The following is a 19205-nucleotide window of genomic DNA, read 5'->3' on the forward strand; positions in this document are numbered from 1 at the left end:
GGTGGCACCAGAGGCAGGCCCGCGGTGTGGCTGGCGGTGGACACTACCCGTCCTCTGGCGCCTGGTGCCAGCAGCCTCCCTGGGGGCGGGAGTGCAGGAGAGGGGCACCCTGGGTAGCAGCCACCAACCTGCAGCTCTGGATGCTGCAGCTGCCCAGGCAGCTGGCTGACGGACAGCCAGGCGCAGCAGCTGGGCAGCCAGGCCTAAGACAGAGCGGCCTGCTGTGGGCTGCCACCATACCAAGCACACACAGCCTCTATCACCAAACCACTCCAGCCACGCAGCCCCTGTGAGTTCCATGCTTGCTGGCTACGGCCATCTCCACCCCGCCAGACCAGGCCTGACCCCCACAGTGAGCCGACGCTGCACCCTGAGTAGGGGCCCCTGCCCAGCCCCTCTGTGGCCATTCCTTGTCCGAGCCCCGGTGACACCTCTCCCCCATGTGCACGACAGGAGGCTGCTCGGGCCCCTGCTCGGGCCCCTACCACGGGGGCACTGGGTGCGGGGCTGGGTGCGGCTGGCGACAGGCAGGAAGTGTGCCTGCCGGGACTTGGGTTCCCTTTCCGGGGGCGGGGGGGGGGGGGAAGCTGAGCTGTGAGGATCGTGGACCAGGCCACCCCAGCTGCGGCCGGCAGGAAGAGCCCCAGCTCACTCCTCACTGAGGCGGAGCGGGCAGAGGACTGAGCTCTGGACCCTGGAGCAGCTGCTCTCCCTAGAGGAATGGGGCGCCCTGCCCTGCAGCCCCTTGTGTACCTGCTCTGCTTCTGCTCCTCCCAGGCACTGGGCCAGGAGGGAGGCACCTGTCCAGGTGAGGGGGCTGCTCAAATGTGTTTTCACACACACGCACGCGCACGCAAGCACACACACACACACACACACACACAGGCCTGACAGGTGGACCAGCCGGGAACCCTCAGGAGTGTTCTGACTGGCACCAAGGCTTGAGGAACAGGGGTGCGGGAGGGGGCAGCCCTGCCCTGAAGCCCCACCCTCTTTGTTTGTGCAGATGTGAAGATCATGGGTCTGGGGGCCCAGGACAAGATGGCGATCATCCAAACTTGCCCTGGCTTTCCTGGCCCACCAGGGCCCAAAGGGGAGCCAGGCAGCCCTGGCGAGAGTGGTAGGGCCAGACCCGGGGTGCGGTGGAGGGGTGGGGTCTGAGGGTCTAGATCCAGGGGGGAGAGGAAGGGGGGAGGTCTGAGGGCTCCATCCGGGAGCCCCCCCTCCCGCAACCCTCCCCACGCCCACCCCAAAGATGCCGTGTGCTCCGCTGTCTGTGTTTCCAGGAGACCGGGGACCCCCGGGCAGCCCGGGGAAGAGGGGGCCGGCTGGCAGCACAGGTAGGAGGGGGCCCCTGGCTGGACGTGGGAGCATTCAGTGGACCCTGACCCTGGGGCAGACTGCCGGGTACACAGGAATTCCTCCCATCCCTCCCTTCCCCCTCCCCTCCTCATCCCTCTCCCCCTCCCTTCCTGCGCCCCTTGCACACATGCAGTAGGAAGAGGAGCACCTCTTCCTTTCAGGGGGCTGATTGTGAGGACACTCTTACACCCACAGGAGAGCCCGGAGCTATGGGGCCCCCAGGAGCCAAAGGTGAATGAGCAGACGGAGCCGCTCTGGGAGGGGGTGGGGGCTCTGGGTGAGAGGTCTGGGGTGGCTCCTACCCTAGCCTTGCTCAGAGGACAGAGGGAGTGCCTGGACCCATCTGGTCGGCTTGGGGGACCCAGCAGCAACCCCAAGATCTTCCTAGGGTGCACCTCTGGGAGCAGCTAATGGCTGCCTGCTCCTGCATGACGGAGCTCCCTGCATGACAGAGCTCCCTGCATGACAGAGCTCCCTGCATGACAGAGCTCTTGCATGACAGAGCTCCCTGCATGACAGGCTCCTGCATGACGGAGCTCCCTGCATGACAGGCTCCTGCATGACGGAGCTCCCTGCATGTCGGTTTCCCTGCATGACAGGCTCCCTGCATGACGGAGCTCCCTGCATGATGGAGCTCTCTGCATGACGGAGCTCCTGCATGACGGAGCTCCCTGCATGACAGAGCTCCCTGCATGACGGTTTCCCTGCATGACAGAGCTCCCTGCATGACGGAGCTCCCTGCATGACGGTTTCCCTGCATGACGGAGCTCCCTGCATGACGGAGCTCCCTGCATGTCAGTTTCCCTGCATGACGGAGCTCCCTGCATGTCGGTTTCCCTGCATGACGGAGCTCCCTGCAGGGCGGGGTCCCTGATGTGGGGTGTGGAGAGGAGCTGGGGGCGCTCGGGGACTTGGTCCAGGCTCTAGCTCTCCATTCCCTGCATCTGTCCAGGAGAAAAAGGTGACAGTGGAGCTACAGCCTCGCTGGGTGAGGACACCCCAACCTGAGACTCCCAGAGGAGCCTGGCTGCTGGTTCCCGGCAGGGCCCTGCACCCCTGGCCTGGGCCTGTGCGGGTGGAAGGACAAGGGGACCCCAGGAAGGCCCTGGGGCCTGAGGAGACTGCTCACACCCCCAGCCCAGCTGGGCTGACCTGGCTACGGAGCCTCAGGGCACACTGGTTTTGGGGCCAGCACTTTAGCCAGAGGGACTAAAGGCGGGGAGGGGCAACCAGCACCCCTCAGAGGGGCCAGATGCTAGTGGGGACCTAATGGCTGTGCCCGGCCTGGGTGAGAGGGGCGGTGGGAGGGGCCTGGGTGAGAGTGGTGAGAGGCATGGTGGGAGGGGCCTGTGTGGGAGGGGTGTTGGGAGGGGCTGGGGACAGTGGGAGGGACCTGGGTGAGAAGTTCAGTGGGAGGGGCATGGTGGGAGGGGAAGGGACCAACAAAAAGATACCATGTCTCCTGCCCAGGGGCAGCGCTGAAGGACACACTGTGCCAGAGAGGTGAGCGGCCGGCCGGCCCTCCCACCCCACCACCGGCGGGAAGGTGAGCCGGGGACTTGGGGAGCCCACACGGCACACCCCCCCAGCAGGCCACCCCTGCCCTCTCCCTCCCGGCACAGGGGCCCGGAGCTGCAAGGATGTGCTGGCCCAGGGTGGCTTCCTGACCGGCTGGTACACCATCTACCTCCCGGACTGCCGGCCACTGCAGGTGCTGTGCGACATGGATGTGGACGGAGGGGGCTGGACCGTGAGTACCGAGCCTCGGGCCAGCACTCGGGAAGGCAGCGCAGGGGCGGGGTACAGAGAGAAAATGGGGGGCCTCCCCGACCAGAACTCCCACCTCCATGAAGAGGGGTGCAGAACAAGAATGGGGTGAGGCCGCAGCAGTGGTAACGGCTGCACTCAAGCCTCCAGTGACCCTGCCCACGCCCCGTGGCCCCTTCACCCCTACTTCCCACCCACTGGTGCCTCTGTGTTGAGAGGAGGGAGGCCCCGCAACCCACAACTCATGTCCCTGAGTCCCACAGGTTTTCCAGCGGCGAGTGGATGGCTCTGTGGATTTCTTCCGGAACTGGGAATCCTATAAAAGAGGCTTTGGCGACCAGAACACAGAGTTCTGGCTGGGCAATGACTACCTGCACCTACTCACCAGCAGAGGTGAGGATGGTACCCGGGCCAGCCAGGCCTCCGCACACCCTCCCCGCTGCCGCCTGGGACTCAGCCCTTCTCTTCCCTCCTCCTGCGCTGTGGCCAGGGAACCAGGAGCTGAGGATCGACCTGCAGAGTTTTCAAGGTGAAGCCGTGTATGCCAAATACAGCCAATTCCAGATATCGGGGGAAGAGGAGAAGTATAGGCTGCTTCTGGGTGACTTTCTGGGGGGCACTGCAGGTAGGTTTTGGAGAAATCGCGAGGCCCTGGGCAGGGCATGGCGAGGGCCGGGCTGTGCCTGCGCTCTGGGAGCTGACAGGTGCTGGGCTTTTCTTTCCAGGAGATTCCCTGACGAACCACAAAGACATGCCCTTCACAACCCAGGACCAGGACAACGACATGCACAGTGAGAACTGTGCCGCTCTGTTCCGAGGGGGCTGGTGGTACAACAACTGCCATCATTCCAACCTCAACGGGCGCTACCTGGCGGGCTCCCACGAGAGCTACGCTGATGGCATCAACTGGCTCACTGGCAGGGGCCACCGCTACTCCTACAAGGTGTGTGAGATGAAGATCCGGGAAGCCTAGGCTGCTTGCACCCACACCCTGACCCCCCCATGCCCAGGCCAGGTGAGAACATGGACAGAAGGCCACACAAATCCAAAGCCCATGCGCCCTGCAGTGTGCTGTCTGCTGTCTGTTCCTCCGGGAATCTGTCCAGTGCATGCACAGTGCATGAGGGTCACTGCATAGCTGGCACAAATAAAGATGAAAAGCAGGGCATACGCCTGACACGCTCAAAGGCCTTGTGGAGGCAGGGCCACCGAGGCCCAGACAGGAGGAGGAGGTCCCCGGGCGTCCTTGCTGGCCCCAAGATCACCTTGACCTCTGGATCACCTCCCAGAGTACCAGGGAGGACAGGAGCAGCCAGCTTCTGCCAGAGCCTGCTTCCAGGAGCAGACTGGTAGGAATGGGGATGTGAAGGGGAACCCAGCTCAGCCCCAACCACAGCCCTGCACACACCTAGACACCAACAGAGGGGCACATCAGGCCTCAAGAGACTTGGGGTGGCCTCTGCCAACGCCCCTTCTACCACAGATCTCCACAGTTACCCCAGGCATGGAAAACATAGGGCAGAGTAGCCAGTGCAGGGCACAGCCTAGGAACACCAGGAAAGGCAGGCAGGTCCTCCCAAGATGACCAAGGATGACAGGCTAGACCAGGGACCAGACCAGACAATGGCCCTGCAGGCAAGCAGAAATCCACACCTGCAAGGAAACTGAGGCCTAGAGGGCTGAGAGCTGGCTGAGACCCACCCCTGGTTCACTCTCAGGATGCAAGCCCACCAAGGAGACCCCCCGGAAAGGCAGAGGCTGAGCAGCGGCTGCAGCCCTACAGCTCTGGGCCAGGAAGGCCAGGCCCAGGCCCGGGGATGCGGTGGAGACCCCGGACCGCAGGCAGGCGCCCCGCCCTCACCGACCACACACCCAGCCGAGACTCGCTGGGCCAGGAGGGGCGGAGGGAGGGGGCCGGCCCGCGGAAGGAGACCCGTGGACTCCCGTCGACCGCGGCATCCGCAGCCCATTCGCTTTCAAGAGGCTTAACCCTGACCATCAGGGCCGAGCAAAGCCCAGACCCGACACACAAGACACCCGCCTCAGGCTCGGGTGGAAAGAAGGCCGCGTGGGCGCTGGGAGAACACAGTCTGCAGCGCGCTGCGCTGCGCTCCGCCCCGCCCCGCCCCGCCCAGCTCCGCGCAGGCCCCGCCCCGCCCAGCTCCGCGCAGGTCCCGCCCCGCCCCGTCCAGCTCCGCGCAGGTCCCGCCCCGCCCCGCCCAGCTCCGCCCCGCCCAGCTCCAAACAGGCCCCGCCCCGCCCCGCCCAGCTCCAAACAGGCCCCGCCCAGCCCCGCCCAGCTCCAAACAGGCCCCGCCCAGCTCCATACAGGCCCCGCCCCCAGGGGCTCCGCAGGCTCTCCCGTAGCCCCGCCCCGGTCCCGCCCCCTCCGGCGCCCGCGCAGGCTCCCTCCGTAGCCCCGCCCCGGCTCCGCCCCCCGCCGGCTCCCCCATTCGCCCGCCATGGTGAACCTGGGCCTGTCCCGTGTGGATGACGCCGTGGCCGCCAGGCACCCGGTGAGAATGTCGGGCGAGGACTCAGAAGCTGACCTGTGGGCTGGGCCTGTCCGGGAGGAGGGCGGAGGGGGGACCGCTGTGGGGTCCGGGATGGGGGGGGGGCCTCCGAGCCCGCAGGGGCGGGGACGGCGCGGGAGCTGAGCCCCGCCCCTTCCGGCCCAGGGGCTCCGGGAGTACGCCGCGTGCCAGTCCCACGCCTTCGTGAAGGGCGTGCTCACCTTGCTCGCAGGTAGCTGGTCCGCCCCGCCCCTCCCGTCCCGGGGCCCCGCCCTCCCGTCCCGGATCCCCAGCGGGGGGGGGGGGACCGCCCCACCCGTTCCCTTCCCCCCTCCCCAGGGCGGGGATCCCTCCCGTCCCTCCCATCCCGGCTTCCCAGCCCCGCGCGCACGGGCGGCCCGCAGGCACCCCGCGCGCACGGGCGGCCCGCAGGCACCCCGCGCGCACGGGCGGCCCGCAGGCACCCCGCGCGCCGGCCGACCCGAGTCCTGGGCTCCCGGCAGGCGCGGGTGCCGCCTTCGGCCTGCTGACGGCCCTCCGGCGCAGGCGCCCCTACCCCTGGCAGTGGAGCCTGCTGGCGGCCGCAGGTGCGTTCCCGGGGAGGCCTGCGCCCCGACACACACCCGGGTTGTCGGGGTGACCGGGTCCTTAGCGGGGGTGGGATGCCACAGTTTGCTCCTGGCACGGGACCCCCATTTGGGTAAGAACCCCATGGAATCCCGCCCACCATTCCTTCTCAAATAGCCTGCACCCTGTTCCCCTTTTTATTTTTATTTTTTGTCGGTTGTGGGGCCTGAACTCTGGGCCTGGGCTCTGCCCCTCAGCTCTTCAGCTCAAGGCTGCGCTCTACCACTTGAGCTACAGCGCCACTTCCGGTTTTCTGGTGGTTTATTGGAGATAAGAGTGTCACAGACTATTGCCCAGGCTGGCATTGAACCGTGATCCTCAGATCTCAGCCTCCTGAGTAGCTAGGATGATAGGCATGAGCTGCTGGCCCCCGGCCGTTTCCCTTCTGAGAGGTTGAAGCCCCAGCCACCACCTTTCTGCCTCCTGTTCCCCAGTTGTTGGTTCTGTGGCAAGTTATGGGGTGACAAGAGTGGAGACCCAGAAATGCAGCAACCTCTGGCTTTTCCTGGAGACAGGGCAGCTCCCCAAAGACAAGAGCCCAGGTGAGTGGTCTGGAGAGGGAGCAGTTAGGCCCTAGTGCCTGGAATTGGGGGGAGGGGGGGGGCAAGCTTCCCACCTGTTCTTCCCAGTCAAAGGGCTGGTTGGGAATGGGCACAGCAGAGCTCAGGAAGATTAAGGGGTCAAGGAGACTCCCAGACAGAGGGAAGAATGCAGTGAGAAGTGTGGGCAGGGCGCAGCAGCCATGTGGACACTCGAGGAAGAGCGCCCGGGATCCTGGGACCCAGCCTCCAATACCAAGCTTTTGCCCTTGTCCCATGGTGAGCTGGAGGCAGGACCTTGAGCAACCATGGACACAGCTCTGTCACCCTTTGCCTCTTAACAGATGGCCGCAGCTAGGCGCACTCCAGCTGAGATGTGGAGGATCTGGGACAGAGGCAGCCCTGAAACACAGCCCTCTGCACCTCCAATTCCAGACCTTGCCCCCACCTGCACAGATGTGCGGCCAGATCTGACACACCTGAGACCTGCCAAGGAGTCGGCTCAGAAAAGGTTGGGGTGGTGAGCTCTACTCCAAGATGACAAGAAACAGGGTCAGCACCGTGAGCCAAGGGCCCTGCAGCAGCCTGCAGGTGGAGGAGACTCCTGCACTGTCCCAGGAGCTCAGGGTCACCTTTCAGCCCCCTAAACCTCCGAGACTCAAGGGGACATTGGGTACTGGGGATGTGAGGTGAATAAATGACATCCTTTCTTCTGAGTGAGAAAGTCATGAGTGGTACAGTATTTGCCCAGCATGTATGGAATCCTGGGCTCAGTCTCCGTTCCTGCAAAGGTTCAAACACACAAAGAGGCACACACATCTCTGGTCACTCCCCCTCCTTCAAAGGGACTTTACCCTGTGACTTTGTTGATAACTGTCAGGTAAATGACCAGATTGCCAAGGAATGAGAACACCATGCAGTAGTCAGGCCAGGGAGAAAAGTTTATTTGCTGAACTACTGGCTGGCCTCTGGTAAAGTTCGAAGCCCAGGAGGCTGGAAAAGGGTCAAACCACCCCCAGGCCAGGACTTACCAAGGCCAGGGGCTTTTTCCACACCGGAAGGAGAATATGACCTTGGGGAAGGGGGAGATGACAGCCTCTGGGTGTGCCAGTTACCTAGGTGATGGGCAGGTACTGGGCGAAGACTTAGCCAAGAAGAGGGAGGAGTCTACTCTGCCTTCCCAGGGCGGACCGTACAATAACCATGGCTTTAACAGATGACTTTTATCTAATCCTAATCACCTCCCTGCAGCCCCACATCTAAAGAACTTAATCATGTTCCTTTATAATAAGTTATCGAACTGCTCAATAGGTATTAGGCTCTTCCGTAAGCCAAATGCTGAGAGCGGTTGTGTGGGAAGTTGTGGGCTCAATAACTCAGACTCCTCAGTCTGTTCCCTGCTGTAATGGCCCCCATTCCCAAATCCACATCATGGTTCCAGGTGACTGCAGTTACCCCAGCCACTGTCTTCCTACCATTTAATAGGAAGGAGGAGGGTGGAGGAAGACATGGAATCCACCACTGATGTTCACATTAGGCCGAACTGTCTACGGGTAAGATCACCCAGGAAGGTATCCTTGCTCTGGGCGGCCATGTGTCCCACTAAAATTCAGGAGCTCTAGCCGGGCACTGGTGGCTCACACCTGTAATCCTAGCTACTCAGGAGGCTGAGATCTGAGGATTGCAGTTCAAAGGCAGCCAGGGCAGGAGAGACCGTGAGACTCCTATCTCCAATAAACCACCAGAAAAACCAGAAGTGGTGCTATAGCTCAAGTGGTAGAGCGCTAGCCTTGAGCTGAAGAGCTGAGGGACAGTGCCCAGGTCCACAGTTCAAGCTCCACAACAACAAAAAAAAAGTCTCACAGCTTTTCCTGCCCAGGCTGGCTTTGAACCGTGATCCTCAGATCTCAGCCTCCTGAGTAGCTCAGAGTAAAGCCATGAGCCACCAGCACCCAGCTGTGTCCCCAAATTCTTATGCTGAAGCTCTAAGCCCCCAGGACCTGTAAGGGGTGATTGAAGTTAAATGAGGTCACAGGAGTGGCTAATCCAATCTTCCGGGTGTCCTCACACGAGATCAGCACACAGTCTAGGAGATCGACCATTGAGGACTTAGGGAGGGGCCAGCCTGTGTGCGTGGTGGGAGAAGCTGGGGCGTGCACGCTGTGGAGAGACACCAGCGCAGCCCACCCTGGCCTCAGCCTTCCGCCCCAGGACTGAGAGGCACAGACATCTCCCAAGCCCTAGGCGCACTGCTCTAAGGGAAGAAGCGGGGTGCAGAGGTGTGGCGTGGACCCTGTGTGGGGTAAGTAACTGAACCAAGCCCAGGGTCTGAGCCAGGTGGAAAGTGGGCAGGCTGGGCTCCAGGAGGCGCAGCACAGGTCAGAAATGGAAGAGATGGAACAGTGAGGGGCAGAAGTGGGAGGTGCCCACTGGGTCGTCTCGGGCATGGGCTTTCAGGACGTGGCTGTGGCACGGTGGTCCTGCCTGGTGATGACAGGTGTAATAAGCTTGGGAGCAGCTCTGCGGGCCTAGGGACAAGAGGGGGTCAGAGAGGAACAGGGTGTAGGTGTGGAGTGGTGTGCCAAACCACTCCAAGTCACCACCACTACCAAGAGGCTCCTGAAAACCAGCAGGGTTCCTGGGCAGCAAGAAGCCACCACAGAATTCATTTCCATGACAGTCAGCATCCAGGCGAGAGTCACCGCGGTGGGCAGCTAAGGTTCCAAGGTCCCTGGGCAAGGCATTCAGAACACTGTCTCCCGTCACAATGGGCCCAGGTTCCAGACACAATCTGAATGTCAGCTCTGTGAACAAGCAACACACTGAGAAGGAGAAGGTGCACAGAGCCCTGAGGAACCCCCAGGGCCACCATGAAGTTGCAGGGAGAGGCAGAGGTGGAGGGAGAAATTCAGGAGCTGAGGACCATCACTCGGCTCCAGGGTGAGCCACACCCTGGGCTGGCCCACCTAGCAGTCGGGGTGTCCTGGGCATTAGGTACCTGAAATAGGTAGGTGTACAGGTGGCCCATAAGGAGAACACCGTATGGTATTCAGGCAGGGAGAGGTTTATTTTTACCAAACTGCGTTCCCCCCCCATGTGTGGGGGAGGGGCAGATCTCACTTTGGGTTGGATTTGCTTGGGGGGGTAGTACCTGGAGGGTACTAGGCAAGCACTCGAGCACTGACCTTCACCCACAGAAGTTTCTGTTGTTTTAATACAAAGCCCCGCAGGGCAATGGCCACACTGCCCCCCCCTCCCCCTCCCACGCACGACAGGAGGGGAGATGGGGGAGGGAGGGGGCTTCAGGGAGATCTATGCTCACAGACACAGTAGCGGCTGAGGGAGCGGAAGGGAAGCAGGCGGCCTCTGGAAGAGACGAAGGTGCCCTGCTGGCCCTGGCCTCGGCGGATGGCCTGAGCGGGGCAGCCCGCGCCCCGCGGGGGGAGCCCGGGCACCAGCGCGCGGCGTCCCCCCGCATTCGGCCTCTCGCCCGGGCCTGGCCCTCAGCTGGCCCCTCTTCCCGCGGCCACCCCCAGAGCAATGCCGGACGCTCCAGATCCAAGGGATGAAGGAGAAGCTGGCGCAGAACAAGACCGCTATGGCCCTGCTGCGCGACCACATCCGGGAAAGCGCCCAGGACAGGGCCTTCACCGCCAAGGTGCGGGGCTGGGCCTCACACAGACGGCTCCCCGGGCGAGGTGGGGCGGGTGCCCGGCCACGGGCGACCCCGGCCCGCGCCCGGCCACGCGCGACCCCGACCCGCGCCCCGCCACGCGCAACCCTGACCCGCCACGCACGGCCGCGCGCGACCCCGACCCGCGCCCCGCCACGCGCGACCCCGACCCGCGCCCCGCCACGCGCGACCTCGACCCGCGCCCTGCCACGCGCGACCTCGACCCGCGCGACCCCGACCCGCGCCCCGCCACGCGCGGCCGCGCCCCGCCACGCGCGACCCCGACCCGCGCCCCGCCACGCGCGACCTGACCCGCGCCCCGCCACGCGCGACCCCACCCGCGCCCTGCCACGCGCGACCCCACCCGCGCCCTGCCACGCGCGACCCTGACCCGCGCCCCGCCACGCGCGACCCCGACCCGCGCCCCGCCACGCGCAACCTCGACCCGCGCGACCCCGACCCGCGCCCCGCCACGCGCGACCCCGACCCGCGCCCCGCCACGCGCGACCCCGACCCGCGCCCCGCCACGCGCGGCCGCGCCCCGCCACCCGCAGCCCGCCACCCGGAGTGCCTGGCCCCGGGGGGCCGGCCGCCTCCCAGCCTGGCAGCTGGCTCTTCGTCCGGGGAGCGCAGGACCCGGAGGCCGGCGGAGGCTCCCGCAGGGCGGCGGCCGGGGTCCTCCAGGGCCCGCGGAGCGCTCAGCCGCCCGGTCGCCCCGCAGTTCGACCAGCGCGCCATCTCCAAGGTCTGCGCCAAGGACCCGGCCCTGTGGCTGGCGCACAGGAACGGCACGATGGAGGTGAGGGGCGGGCGGGCCCGGGCGGCCGCCCGGGGTACGGGGCTCTCCGGCCACCCCGCGCTCGCCTACCCCGGATCTCTCCCGGACCCAGGGGGCGCAGGACAAGCTGCGCAAGTGCATCTTCGACCGCGTGAACACGCACAACGAGCTGATCCACCTGGTGCGGCGGCGCGGGCAGAAGCTGGAGGGCCTGAAGCTGGAGCTGGATCAGCTGCGGAGCCAGTCGGAATCCACGCGGGAAGAGCAGCGGCAGCTGCAAGTGCGTGGGTCCGGCCCGGGGGTGGGGGTGGGGGCCTGGCCGGGGCGGGGCCTGGCCGGGGCGGGCCTGGCCGGGGCCCGGTGGGCGGGGCTCCAGTGCGGGGGCGGGGCTATGCAAGAGCTGTGCTTGGTCCCATTGGAGGAGTAGAGCCCCGTCAGAGAAGCAAGATTTGGGAAGCCAGAGTTCTTGGGAAGGAGTGCATCCTACTCATAAATTGACTGGTTGAATTGAATCCTTTGAACAACTACTTAATCATTTAAACTGGTGCCTGCGGCTCAAATCTATAATCCTAGCTACTCAGGAGGCTGAGATCTGAGAATCATGGTTCATGATTCAAAGCCAGCCCAGGCAGGAAAATCCCTTAGACTTTTATCTCCAAGTAATCATTTAAAAAAGCTAGACGTGGAGCTGCAGCTCAAGTGAAAGAGCTCTAGCCTTGAGCAAAAAAAGCTCAGGGACAGTGTCTAGGCCCAGAGTTCAAGCCTCAGGCCTGACACCAAAAAAAAAAAAAAAAAAAATTAGCCCTCTTGGAAGAAAGCCCAGATCCCCATGCCCTCTGGGCAGGATCTGAGCTCTCCAGGCCCTGGGCCTGCTCCCCAAACACTCTAAATGAGTCTTCAGCCCACCCCAGGTCATCCGTCAGCTAGAGAACAACATTGAAAAGACAGTCATCAAGATTACTACCAGCCACAACATCCACCAGCTGTACCTCAACCTGCTGGAGCACCTGAAGAGGGTGAGTTACTCACCTCGGGCTAACAGGGGCAGGTTACAGGCTTAGCTTTCGGTGGGGGCAGAAGACTTGGGTAGGGCTGCCCCAAGCCCGCAGCCATCTTCCAGGCTGCCAGCAAAGCAGGACCCTAAAGTTGTAAAACATTCTTATACAGACTTATTTTTGCTGTTCCAAAAAGCATGTTGTAGGGTCTATCAGAATTACTCATACTTAAGGCTGGACGTGATAAGCACATGCTTGTAATCTCAGCACTCAGAAGGCTAAGAGTGGAAGACAGTGAGTTTAAGGCCAGCTTAGCTACACAGTAAGGCTCTGTCTCAAAACCCAGCCGCAACACGGCTAAGCACAGGGCCTCTGAGGGTCAGAAGTGGCCAAACGTCCCCTAACATGCTACAGGGCAAGTCCTTCTCACCTTCCAGCCCTCCTGCTGGCCACAGCTTGCTGCCTGCTGCCCACCTGGCCTCCCTGTTCTCTGCACAGGACATGAGGAGAAGCTCCTAAGAGCCATGAGTTACAGTGTGGCAAGCCCTCAGACACCCACAGTGGAGAGCAGATGGGGAGGAGCTGAAGGGTGGCCGGAGAGACACTGAAATGGAAGCCTTGGGAGCTGAGGGTCCGGAGATGGACAGCGTCACCCCAGACACCCCTGCCTTGAGAAAGGGCAGCATGCAGGACGGAACGGCTTAGCAGGAGGAGCTGGGGGGGGGACAAGTAATGCAACTCTTTCCTGCGTGGGTCCTGTTTCCTGGCCCTGCCCTGGGGCTCTCAGCTTCACGCTTCCACTTTGCTTCTTGCCTGGCCTCCTTACCAAAAGACCCTGCCCATTTTCCCTTCTTCAGCTGGGTGCTTTTTTTTTTTTTTGGTCGGTCATAGGACTTGAACTCTGGGCCTGGGTGTTGTCCTTGTGCTCTTCAGCTCAAGGCGAGCGCTCTACAGCTTGAGCCACAGCACCACTTCCAGTTTTCTAGAGGTTTATTGGAGATAAGATTCTCACAAACTTTCCTGCCTGGGCTGGCTTTGAACTGCGATCCTCATATCTCAGCCTCCTGAGTAGCTAGGATTACAGGTGTGAGCCACCAGCAGCAAGCTGAGACTCTTAACTCTAATTAAACAACTGGTAGAGCCTTAGCCTTGAGCACAAAATGATTAGGGACAGCGCTCAGGCCCAGAATTAAAGCCCCAAGACTAACCAAAAAAAAGAAAGGGAAAAGAAAAAAAAGAACAAGAAATAAAAATTACCATGTTCATCCATATTCCCCCCCCAAAAAGGCAAATATTCAAATTACTAATAACTTAGTTAAAGATTCAAATAGTAATCCCCTGGATATTGCTGCCTCTGGCCCTGAAGGAAACATGCCATTTTACATTCTCCCTCGGTCCCCATAGCAACCTTGCAGAAGAGCTGTGCTATCAACTGTTTAGATCAGGAATTAACTTTCCCAAAGTAAAGTGAGACTTGGCTGTGGCCTTGAGCACGGCCTCAAGGACTCCAGGCTCAGGTTTTGAGCCCCTCCTCCACCTCAGAACCAGCAAGCCCCACTGGGCTTCAGCGTTAGCCTTTCCTGCAGGTAGACTGAACTCAGCACATCCGCTGAGTAGGCCAGGGTTTACTCAGAGTTTGAACTCCGGGCCTCATACATGCTAGAGAGACCCTCAGCCCATCAGGTTCTATCTTTTTTTTTTTTTTTTTTTTGGTTAGTCATGGGGCTTGAACTCTGGGCGTGGGTGCTGTCCCTCAGCTCTCCAGCTCAAGGCCTAGCCCTCTACCACTTGAGCCACAAGCACCACTTCCAGTTTTCTGAGTAGTTAATTGGAGATAAGAGTCTCAAGAGCCAGGCACTGGTGGCTCACGCCTGTAATCCTAGCTACTCAAGAGGCTGAGATCTGAGGATCACGGTTCAAAGTCAACCCAGGCAGGAAAGTCCATGAGACTCTTATCTCCAAATAACCACTAGAAAACCAGAAGTGGCACTGTGGCTCAAGCGGTAGAATGCTAGCCTTAAACTGAAGAGCTGAGGGACAGTGCCCAGGTCCAGAGTTTAAGCCCCACAACCAACAAAGAAAAAAAATGAGTCTCATGGACTTTCCTGCCCAGGATGACTTTGAACCATGATCCTCAGATCTCAACCTCTTGAGTAGTTAGGATAACAGGCGTGAACCACCAGAATCTGGCTATGTTCTATCTTAAAGTACCTCTGTGCTGGGTGCTAGTGGTTCGTGCCTGTAATCCTTACTGCTCAGACTGAGACCTAGAGTTCAAAGCCAACCTGAGCAAAAAAGTCTTCAGGACTCCATATCTAATTAACCTGCAAAATGCCAGGCTGAAGTGGTAGAACACCAACTTTGTGAGCAAGAAACCTTGAGTGTAAGCCTCAGTACTGGCACCAAAAAAAAAAAAAAAGAGTTAAAACTAGCACCAATGATTCACGTCTATAATTCTAGTTACTCAAAGGCTGAGATCTGAGAATAATGCTTCAAAGCCAGTCTGAGCAGAAAAGTCTGCAAGATTCTGCCTCCAGTTACCTGGCACTGGAGTCAAATAGTAGAGCATCAACCGTGAGAGGAAAAAGCCAAGCAAGACCAGGAAACCCTGAGTTCAAGGCCTCAGGCCAGCAAATGAATGAATGAATGCTTGCATGGGTAAATGTGCCTCTGTGCTGCGGGGCTGGACACTGAGTGTCCCTGGTCCACATGAACTGGCCCTCTGTGTATGGCTGCTGCGTGGGATCAGGGAAGCCAGCCCGGAGCGCAATGGCACCCCATCTCTGTGGCCCTCGTGCCCACTGCCTGCTGGCTCTCACAGGTGCTGGCAGTGTACCCCAAGGAGTTGGACAAGCTGCAGAACCTGGTGGCTGACTACTGCTCAGAACTGTCAGACATGATGGTCATGTCCCAGGACGCCATGATGATTACAGATGAGGTGAAGGTGAGCTCAGCGCCCAGGACGGGGGACCTTCTGCCCCCTTGAACCTGACCGGCACAGGGCCCCCCAGGACACCCCCAGCCCACACCATCTGCAGCCCAGGAAGAACCCAGCAATTGTCCCTGTTGGCTGCTCTGTCCACTCACTGGTCAGAGGAGTCCCTTTGGACCGAGAATCCATGAAGTGGATGCAGCCGGGACTGGGTTTACCTATTACCCCAGGCTATGCCAAGACTCCTTTAAGGCTCTGAGGAGACAGCAAGGACGGGGTGGGTGCATACACTGTCCTCCCAACGTGGGTGGTGTGAGGCAGATGCCACATAGCGGAGTATGGGTGTTTGGGGGCTGTCCAGGGTGCTGACCTCCCTACTCAAGAAGGTCCAGGGCAGCTTTCCTAGAAGGCAGTGTTTGAGTGGTCTGCAGCAGCTGGAATCCCAGCTACCCCAGAGGCCGAAATCTCAGGGTCACAGTACAGAGCCAGTCCAGGTAGGAAAGTCAATGAAACTCTTATCTCCAGTTAACCAGCAAAATGCCAGAGGTGTAGCTGTGGCACAAGTGGTAGAGCACCAGCCTTGATTGAAAAAACTAATGGACAGCGCCTAGGCCCTGAGTTCAAGCTTCAGTACTGGCATGCACACACACACAGCAGGGGGGGAGTAGTGGCCCAGCAAGGATAGCCAGAACTCAAGAGGAGAGGTTCAGAAAAGCCAAGGCCTGCAGCTGTGAGGAGGCTGCGGCACAGGGAGCAACAGCCTCTGCGTTGGTGGTGGCCTGGGGCCTCAGACAGGCAAGGGACACATGGTAAGATCCACACTTCCAAAGGCTGCACTCAGACTGCACATACTAGCAGGTGCTAGGGAAGAAATGCTGGCCCCGGCGGCAGGCTGGTCATGGAGTAGAAGTGGCCGGAGGAGCAGTGAAGGTCACTCCAGTGATCTCTAGTGCTGGAGCTAGAGAGGGAGAAAGCTGTGTCTAAGATGCAGAAGCATTGATTTTGGTTTTAGCCACCAAAGCAGGATGCACTTAAAGAGGCCAGGGTTTGGGGTTTCTTGCGGGGGGAGGGGGAGGGAGGGAGTGGGAATAATAAATTCACATCTAGACATGTCAGTCTACTTGAATGGGTTCTGATGTAGGCCAGGAGGCGGCTGGGGGCAAAGGACTGGAGGCCTGAGGGAACTGAGCTGGAGAGAACAGTCATTAGGCAGGAGTGCCAGCCGAGGGTCCCAAAGAGGAAAGCAGGAGCCAGCCAGCGTGCACGAGATGGTAGGAAGAGAAACATGGCAAGAAGCCCTGCAGAACAAAGACGGACAGAGCACTGCCTTGGTGAGACAGCACCCCCCCAGCATCCCTGTGTCCCCAGAGGAACATGAGACAAAAGGAGGTGACCTTTATCGAGGAGCGCCGGGCCCGCGAGAACCGGCTCAACCAGCAGAAGAAGCTCAATGACAAGATCCACAACAAGGAGGCCAGCGAGAAGTACCGCCGGGTGTGTCTCAGGGCAGAGCCCGGGGACCCTGTGCTTGGGGCACAGCCTGCTCCCGCAGCTCGGCTCACTGTGCCTGCTCCTCTCTCTCCCATCAGGGCCACAGAGACTTGGACTTCTCATCCAACATAATAAACGCTGAGACCCAGAGGGGTGAGTCTCAGCTCCCTGCCCTGGTCAGGGTCTCCACAGAGGCTAGCTCTGGCTGACCACCCAGGCAGGCCACCATGAGGCCAGGTATAACCTGTGGTCACCAAGGTAAGAGACACACACGGCCCCCGCCTCTCCCCAGCTGCTCCTAATGGGGACACCGAGATGCTGCCCCAGGGCTCAGCTACCCAATGACTTCTCAGAGCTACACAGTACCATACTAGCTGGGTCCTCAGCTGCCTGGACCGTGTTGGGGTGCCCACGCCAGGTCCTGCTGAGGCGGACAAGTCCAGGTCCAGAGAGCTCTGAGGAGCTCCAGCATCTTGGGTATCTTCCTAGGGACTTGGCACACACAGAGATTTCTGATGGCCGTCACCGCATGCCCACGGCCCTTCTCTTTCTGCTGTGCCCAGTGAAGAAGAGAGAGTCATCTCCAGTGGATGTGGAGTACCAGACGGAAGTGACAGCCCTGGTGGAGAAGGTCAAGTCCACTGTGCAGTGCTCCCAAATCTGGGTAAGGCTGCTTGGCCTTCCCAGGGCGTGAAGGGCCTATCCGGGGCCTGTAGGCCCTCTGGAAAGGACAAGGAAGGCTTAGCCCCCTCGCATGTCCTCGGACGTGGGGCTCCCAGGCCTCACGGCCTAGAGTAGGAAACGCACCCAGGATATAGCTGACACATCCCAGCCCTGTCCCCGTCCTCCGTGGAGCTTGCCAAGAGCTAGACACCCAAATGGTCAGAGCGTAGCCTTCACCTCCAGCTCTGCTTCCCTTCCCACCCTCAAAGAGCCGAATAAACAGCTGCTTCCGGCCAGCCCGCTTAGTGTAATCCTGGCAGCTGATCGTCTGGGGGCCTCCAGCTCCCGTCCCTCGCCCTGACGTGAGCCTGTCCATGATCAGACAGAGCAGCTCAAGGTGCCATGTGGTCTCCTCACCACAGGTGAGGGTCTCACTCTCTGCCTGTCTTGAGGTGTGTGCCACGGCTCAGGCCCGACCCTTGTAACCGGCTCCTCACAGCCCTCGCTGCCCACCACTGGTCAACATCGTGACTGAGCCCAGAGAACTGGCACTAGCCACCGTATACCACCCAAGAGAAACCAGGGCTGCGGAGCCCTGGCCACCTTTCAGGCCCGCACCTGCTTCTCTCTGCCCGGACTGGTCAGGACATTGCCGGCCGCTTCCTGGCTCAGAAGAACACTGAAGAGAACCTGGAGCTACAGATGGACGACTATGAGGCGCGACGGGCACAGCTGGACGCCCTGATGAAGAAGCTGGAGCTCGAGCAGGCGCTGCTTAAATTCCACCAGAAACCCGGCTTCACCAGGTACACGGCTCCAAGGGCTGCTGTCCATCCCGCAGATGTCAGCAGGGAGCTGCAGCCTCTTCATGGCCGGTCAGCCTGTGTGTCTGCAGAGGAGCTCTAGGCCCGTGTGTCAGCTCTGAGCTCCCAAGCTCGGGACCCAGCTCAGAGCCAGGCCTTGGCACCCTCCTTGGGCCTGGGCACTGTGACCCTTGCTCTCCACAGCTTTAAGTCCGTTGAGAAGAAGATGAAGAACAAGCTGGAAGAGGAGGAAGCTAGGCTCCAGCTAGCCACCAGAAACCTGACCAAGAGCCAACAGCTGCTACTGACGATCCAGGTGGGAATCGACAACCTCTACATGCGGCTCATTGGCATCACTCTGCCAAGTCACCAGGTACCAGCCCTGAAGAGGAGCTACCACCCAGGGTCCCTTAGTGTGGCCCGAGCGGAGATGAGCCCTTCCTCTGGCCTGCAGAAGGAAGTGGTGCTCTCTGACCCACTGGATGTGTACAGCAAGCTGGAGTACTGTGAGGGGAAGCTGGCGTACCTGGCTGACAAGCTGAAAATGAAAACCATGACGCATGAGGTAGCCCTGGGTTGAGGGAGGGCCTGGAGCCCCCACGTCCCCTCCAGGCTGACAAGAGTGTGGGCCTGCATGCAGGCCGACCTAAAGGTGAAGGATGCTCTGGAGTTGTCCACTGTGAAGGAGAAATACAACACCAGGATCACCTTTGAAGACTCAGAGGAGGATGTGATAGGTGAGGCTCTGGGTGGGGACCTGGAGGGGTCCTCCCAGCCACCGGGAAGGGGCCATGGGGCCACAGCCAGAACCAGATACAGGCCTGAATCGCTGAGACAGAGGCTGAGGGTAGTGGTCCTTCCATCTGACCACATCCCAGAGGGACAGTGGGGGCTGTGGGGACAGGGACAGCTTGCTTGTATGTATGTAGGTAGGTATGTGTGTATGCATGAACTTGGGGCCTTGTGCTCTCATCTGGCTTCTTCACTCAGAGCTGCTGCTCTATCACTGGGCTTTTAGAGGTGACTTAGCAATGATATGGAAAAGCTAAAGCCACAGAACGT

At 60.6% G+C, this 19205-nt stretch overlaps 3 protein-coding genes across 4 annotated transcripts; all 3 read left to right on the plus strand.

Annotated features, from left to right (window-relative positions):
- The first annotated feature begins 608 nt into the window (after positions 1–608).
- Positions 609–4308, plus strand: LOC122109009 (ficolin-1-like). Of its 2 annotated transcripts, none has more exons than XM_042681142.1 (10): positions 609–808; positions 1007–1120; positions 1287–1340; positions 1558–1593; positions 2315–2350; positions 2833–2865; positions 2985–3112; positions 3393–3522; positions 3620–3754; positions 3855–4308. In XM_042681142.1, exons 1-10 carry the CDS (start codon positions 721–723, stop codon positions 4100–4102), a joined length of 1002 nt encoding a protein of 333 aa, XP_042537076.1. In that variant the 5' UTR covers positions 609–720; the 3' UTR covers positions 4103–4308. The 2 variants fall into 2 exon arrangements, with proteins under 2 accessions (XP_042537076.1, XP_042537077.1); XM_042681143.1 differs by having other exon boundaries at positions 3620–3658.
- Positions 4309–5530: 1222 nt separating this feature from the next.
- On the plus strand, positions 5531–7524 carry Tmem141 (transmembrane protein 141). The gene is made up of 5 exons (XM_042681148.1): positions 5531–5645; positions 5808–5874; positions 6146–6229; positions 6704–6811; positions 7153–7524. The coding sequence occupies exons 1-5, from the start codon at positions 5592–5594 to the stop codon at positions 7164–7166; spliced, it is 327 nt and encodes a 108-aa protein (XP_042537082.1). The 5' UTR covers positions 5531–5591; the 3' UTR covers positions 7167–7524.
- A 2154-nt stretch (positions 7525–9678) lies between these two features.
- Positions 9679–18880, plus strand: Ccdc183 (coiled-coil domain containing 183; the record flags this gene model as incomplete). Its single annotated transcript, XM_042680895.1, has 13 exons — positions 9679–9748; positions 10345–10466; positions 11203–11280; positions 11372–11539; positions 12171–12275; positions 15076–15198; positions 16555–16680; positions 16776–16830; positions 17241–17341; positions 17986–18146; positions 18348–18516; positions 18598–18708; positions 18784–18880. Coding segments are annotated over exons 1-13 (1486 nt in total), but the record flags the coding sequence as incomplete, so codon positions are not given.
- Between the last annotated feature and the right edge of the window lie 325 nt (positions 18881–19205).

This window comes from Dipodomys spectabilis, unplaced genomic scaffold, assembly GCF_019054845.1.
Source record: "Dipodomys spectabilis isolate Male_0828 unplaced genomic scaffold, ASM1905484v1 ptg000067l, whole genome shotgun sequence".
NCBI classification, from domain to species: domain Eukaryota; kingdom Metazoa; phylum Chordata; class Mammalia; order Rodentia; family Heteromyidae; genus Dipodomys; species Dipodomys spectabilis.

Bases quoted from the DNA above. Each gene is read 5' to 3' on its own strand.
- LOC122109009 (XM_042681142.1), top strand. From the start codon at position 721: ATGGGGCGCCCTGCCCTGCAGCCCCTTGTGTACCTGCTCTGCTTCTGC. The intron at 3,113-3,392 runs GTGAGTACCGAG...TGAGTCCCACAG, and splicing joins TGGACGGAGGGGGCTGGACC to GTTTTCCAGCGGCGAGTGGA. The intron at 3,755-3,854 runs GTAGGTTTTGGA...TTTTCTTTCCAG, and splicing joins CTTTCTGGGGGGCACTGCAG to GAGATTCCCTGACGAACCAC.
- Tmem141 (XM_042681148.1), top strand. From the start codon at position 5,592: ATGGTGAACCTGGGCCTGTCCCGTGTGGATGACGCCGTGGCCGCCAGG. The intron at 5,646-5,807 runs GTGAGAATGTCG...CTTCCGGCCCAG, and splicing joins CCGTGGCCGCCAGGCACCCG to GGGCTCCGGGAGTACGCCGC. The intron at 5,875-6,145 runs GTAGCTGGTCCG...GGCTCCCGGCAG, and splicing joins CGTGCTCACCTTGCTCGCAG to GCGCGGGTGCCGCCTTCGGC.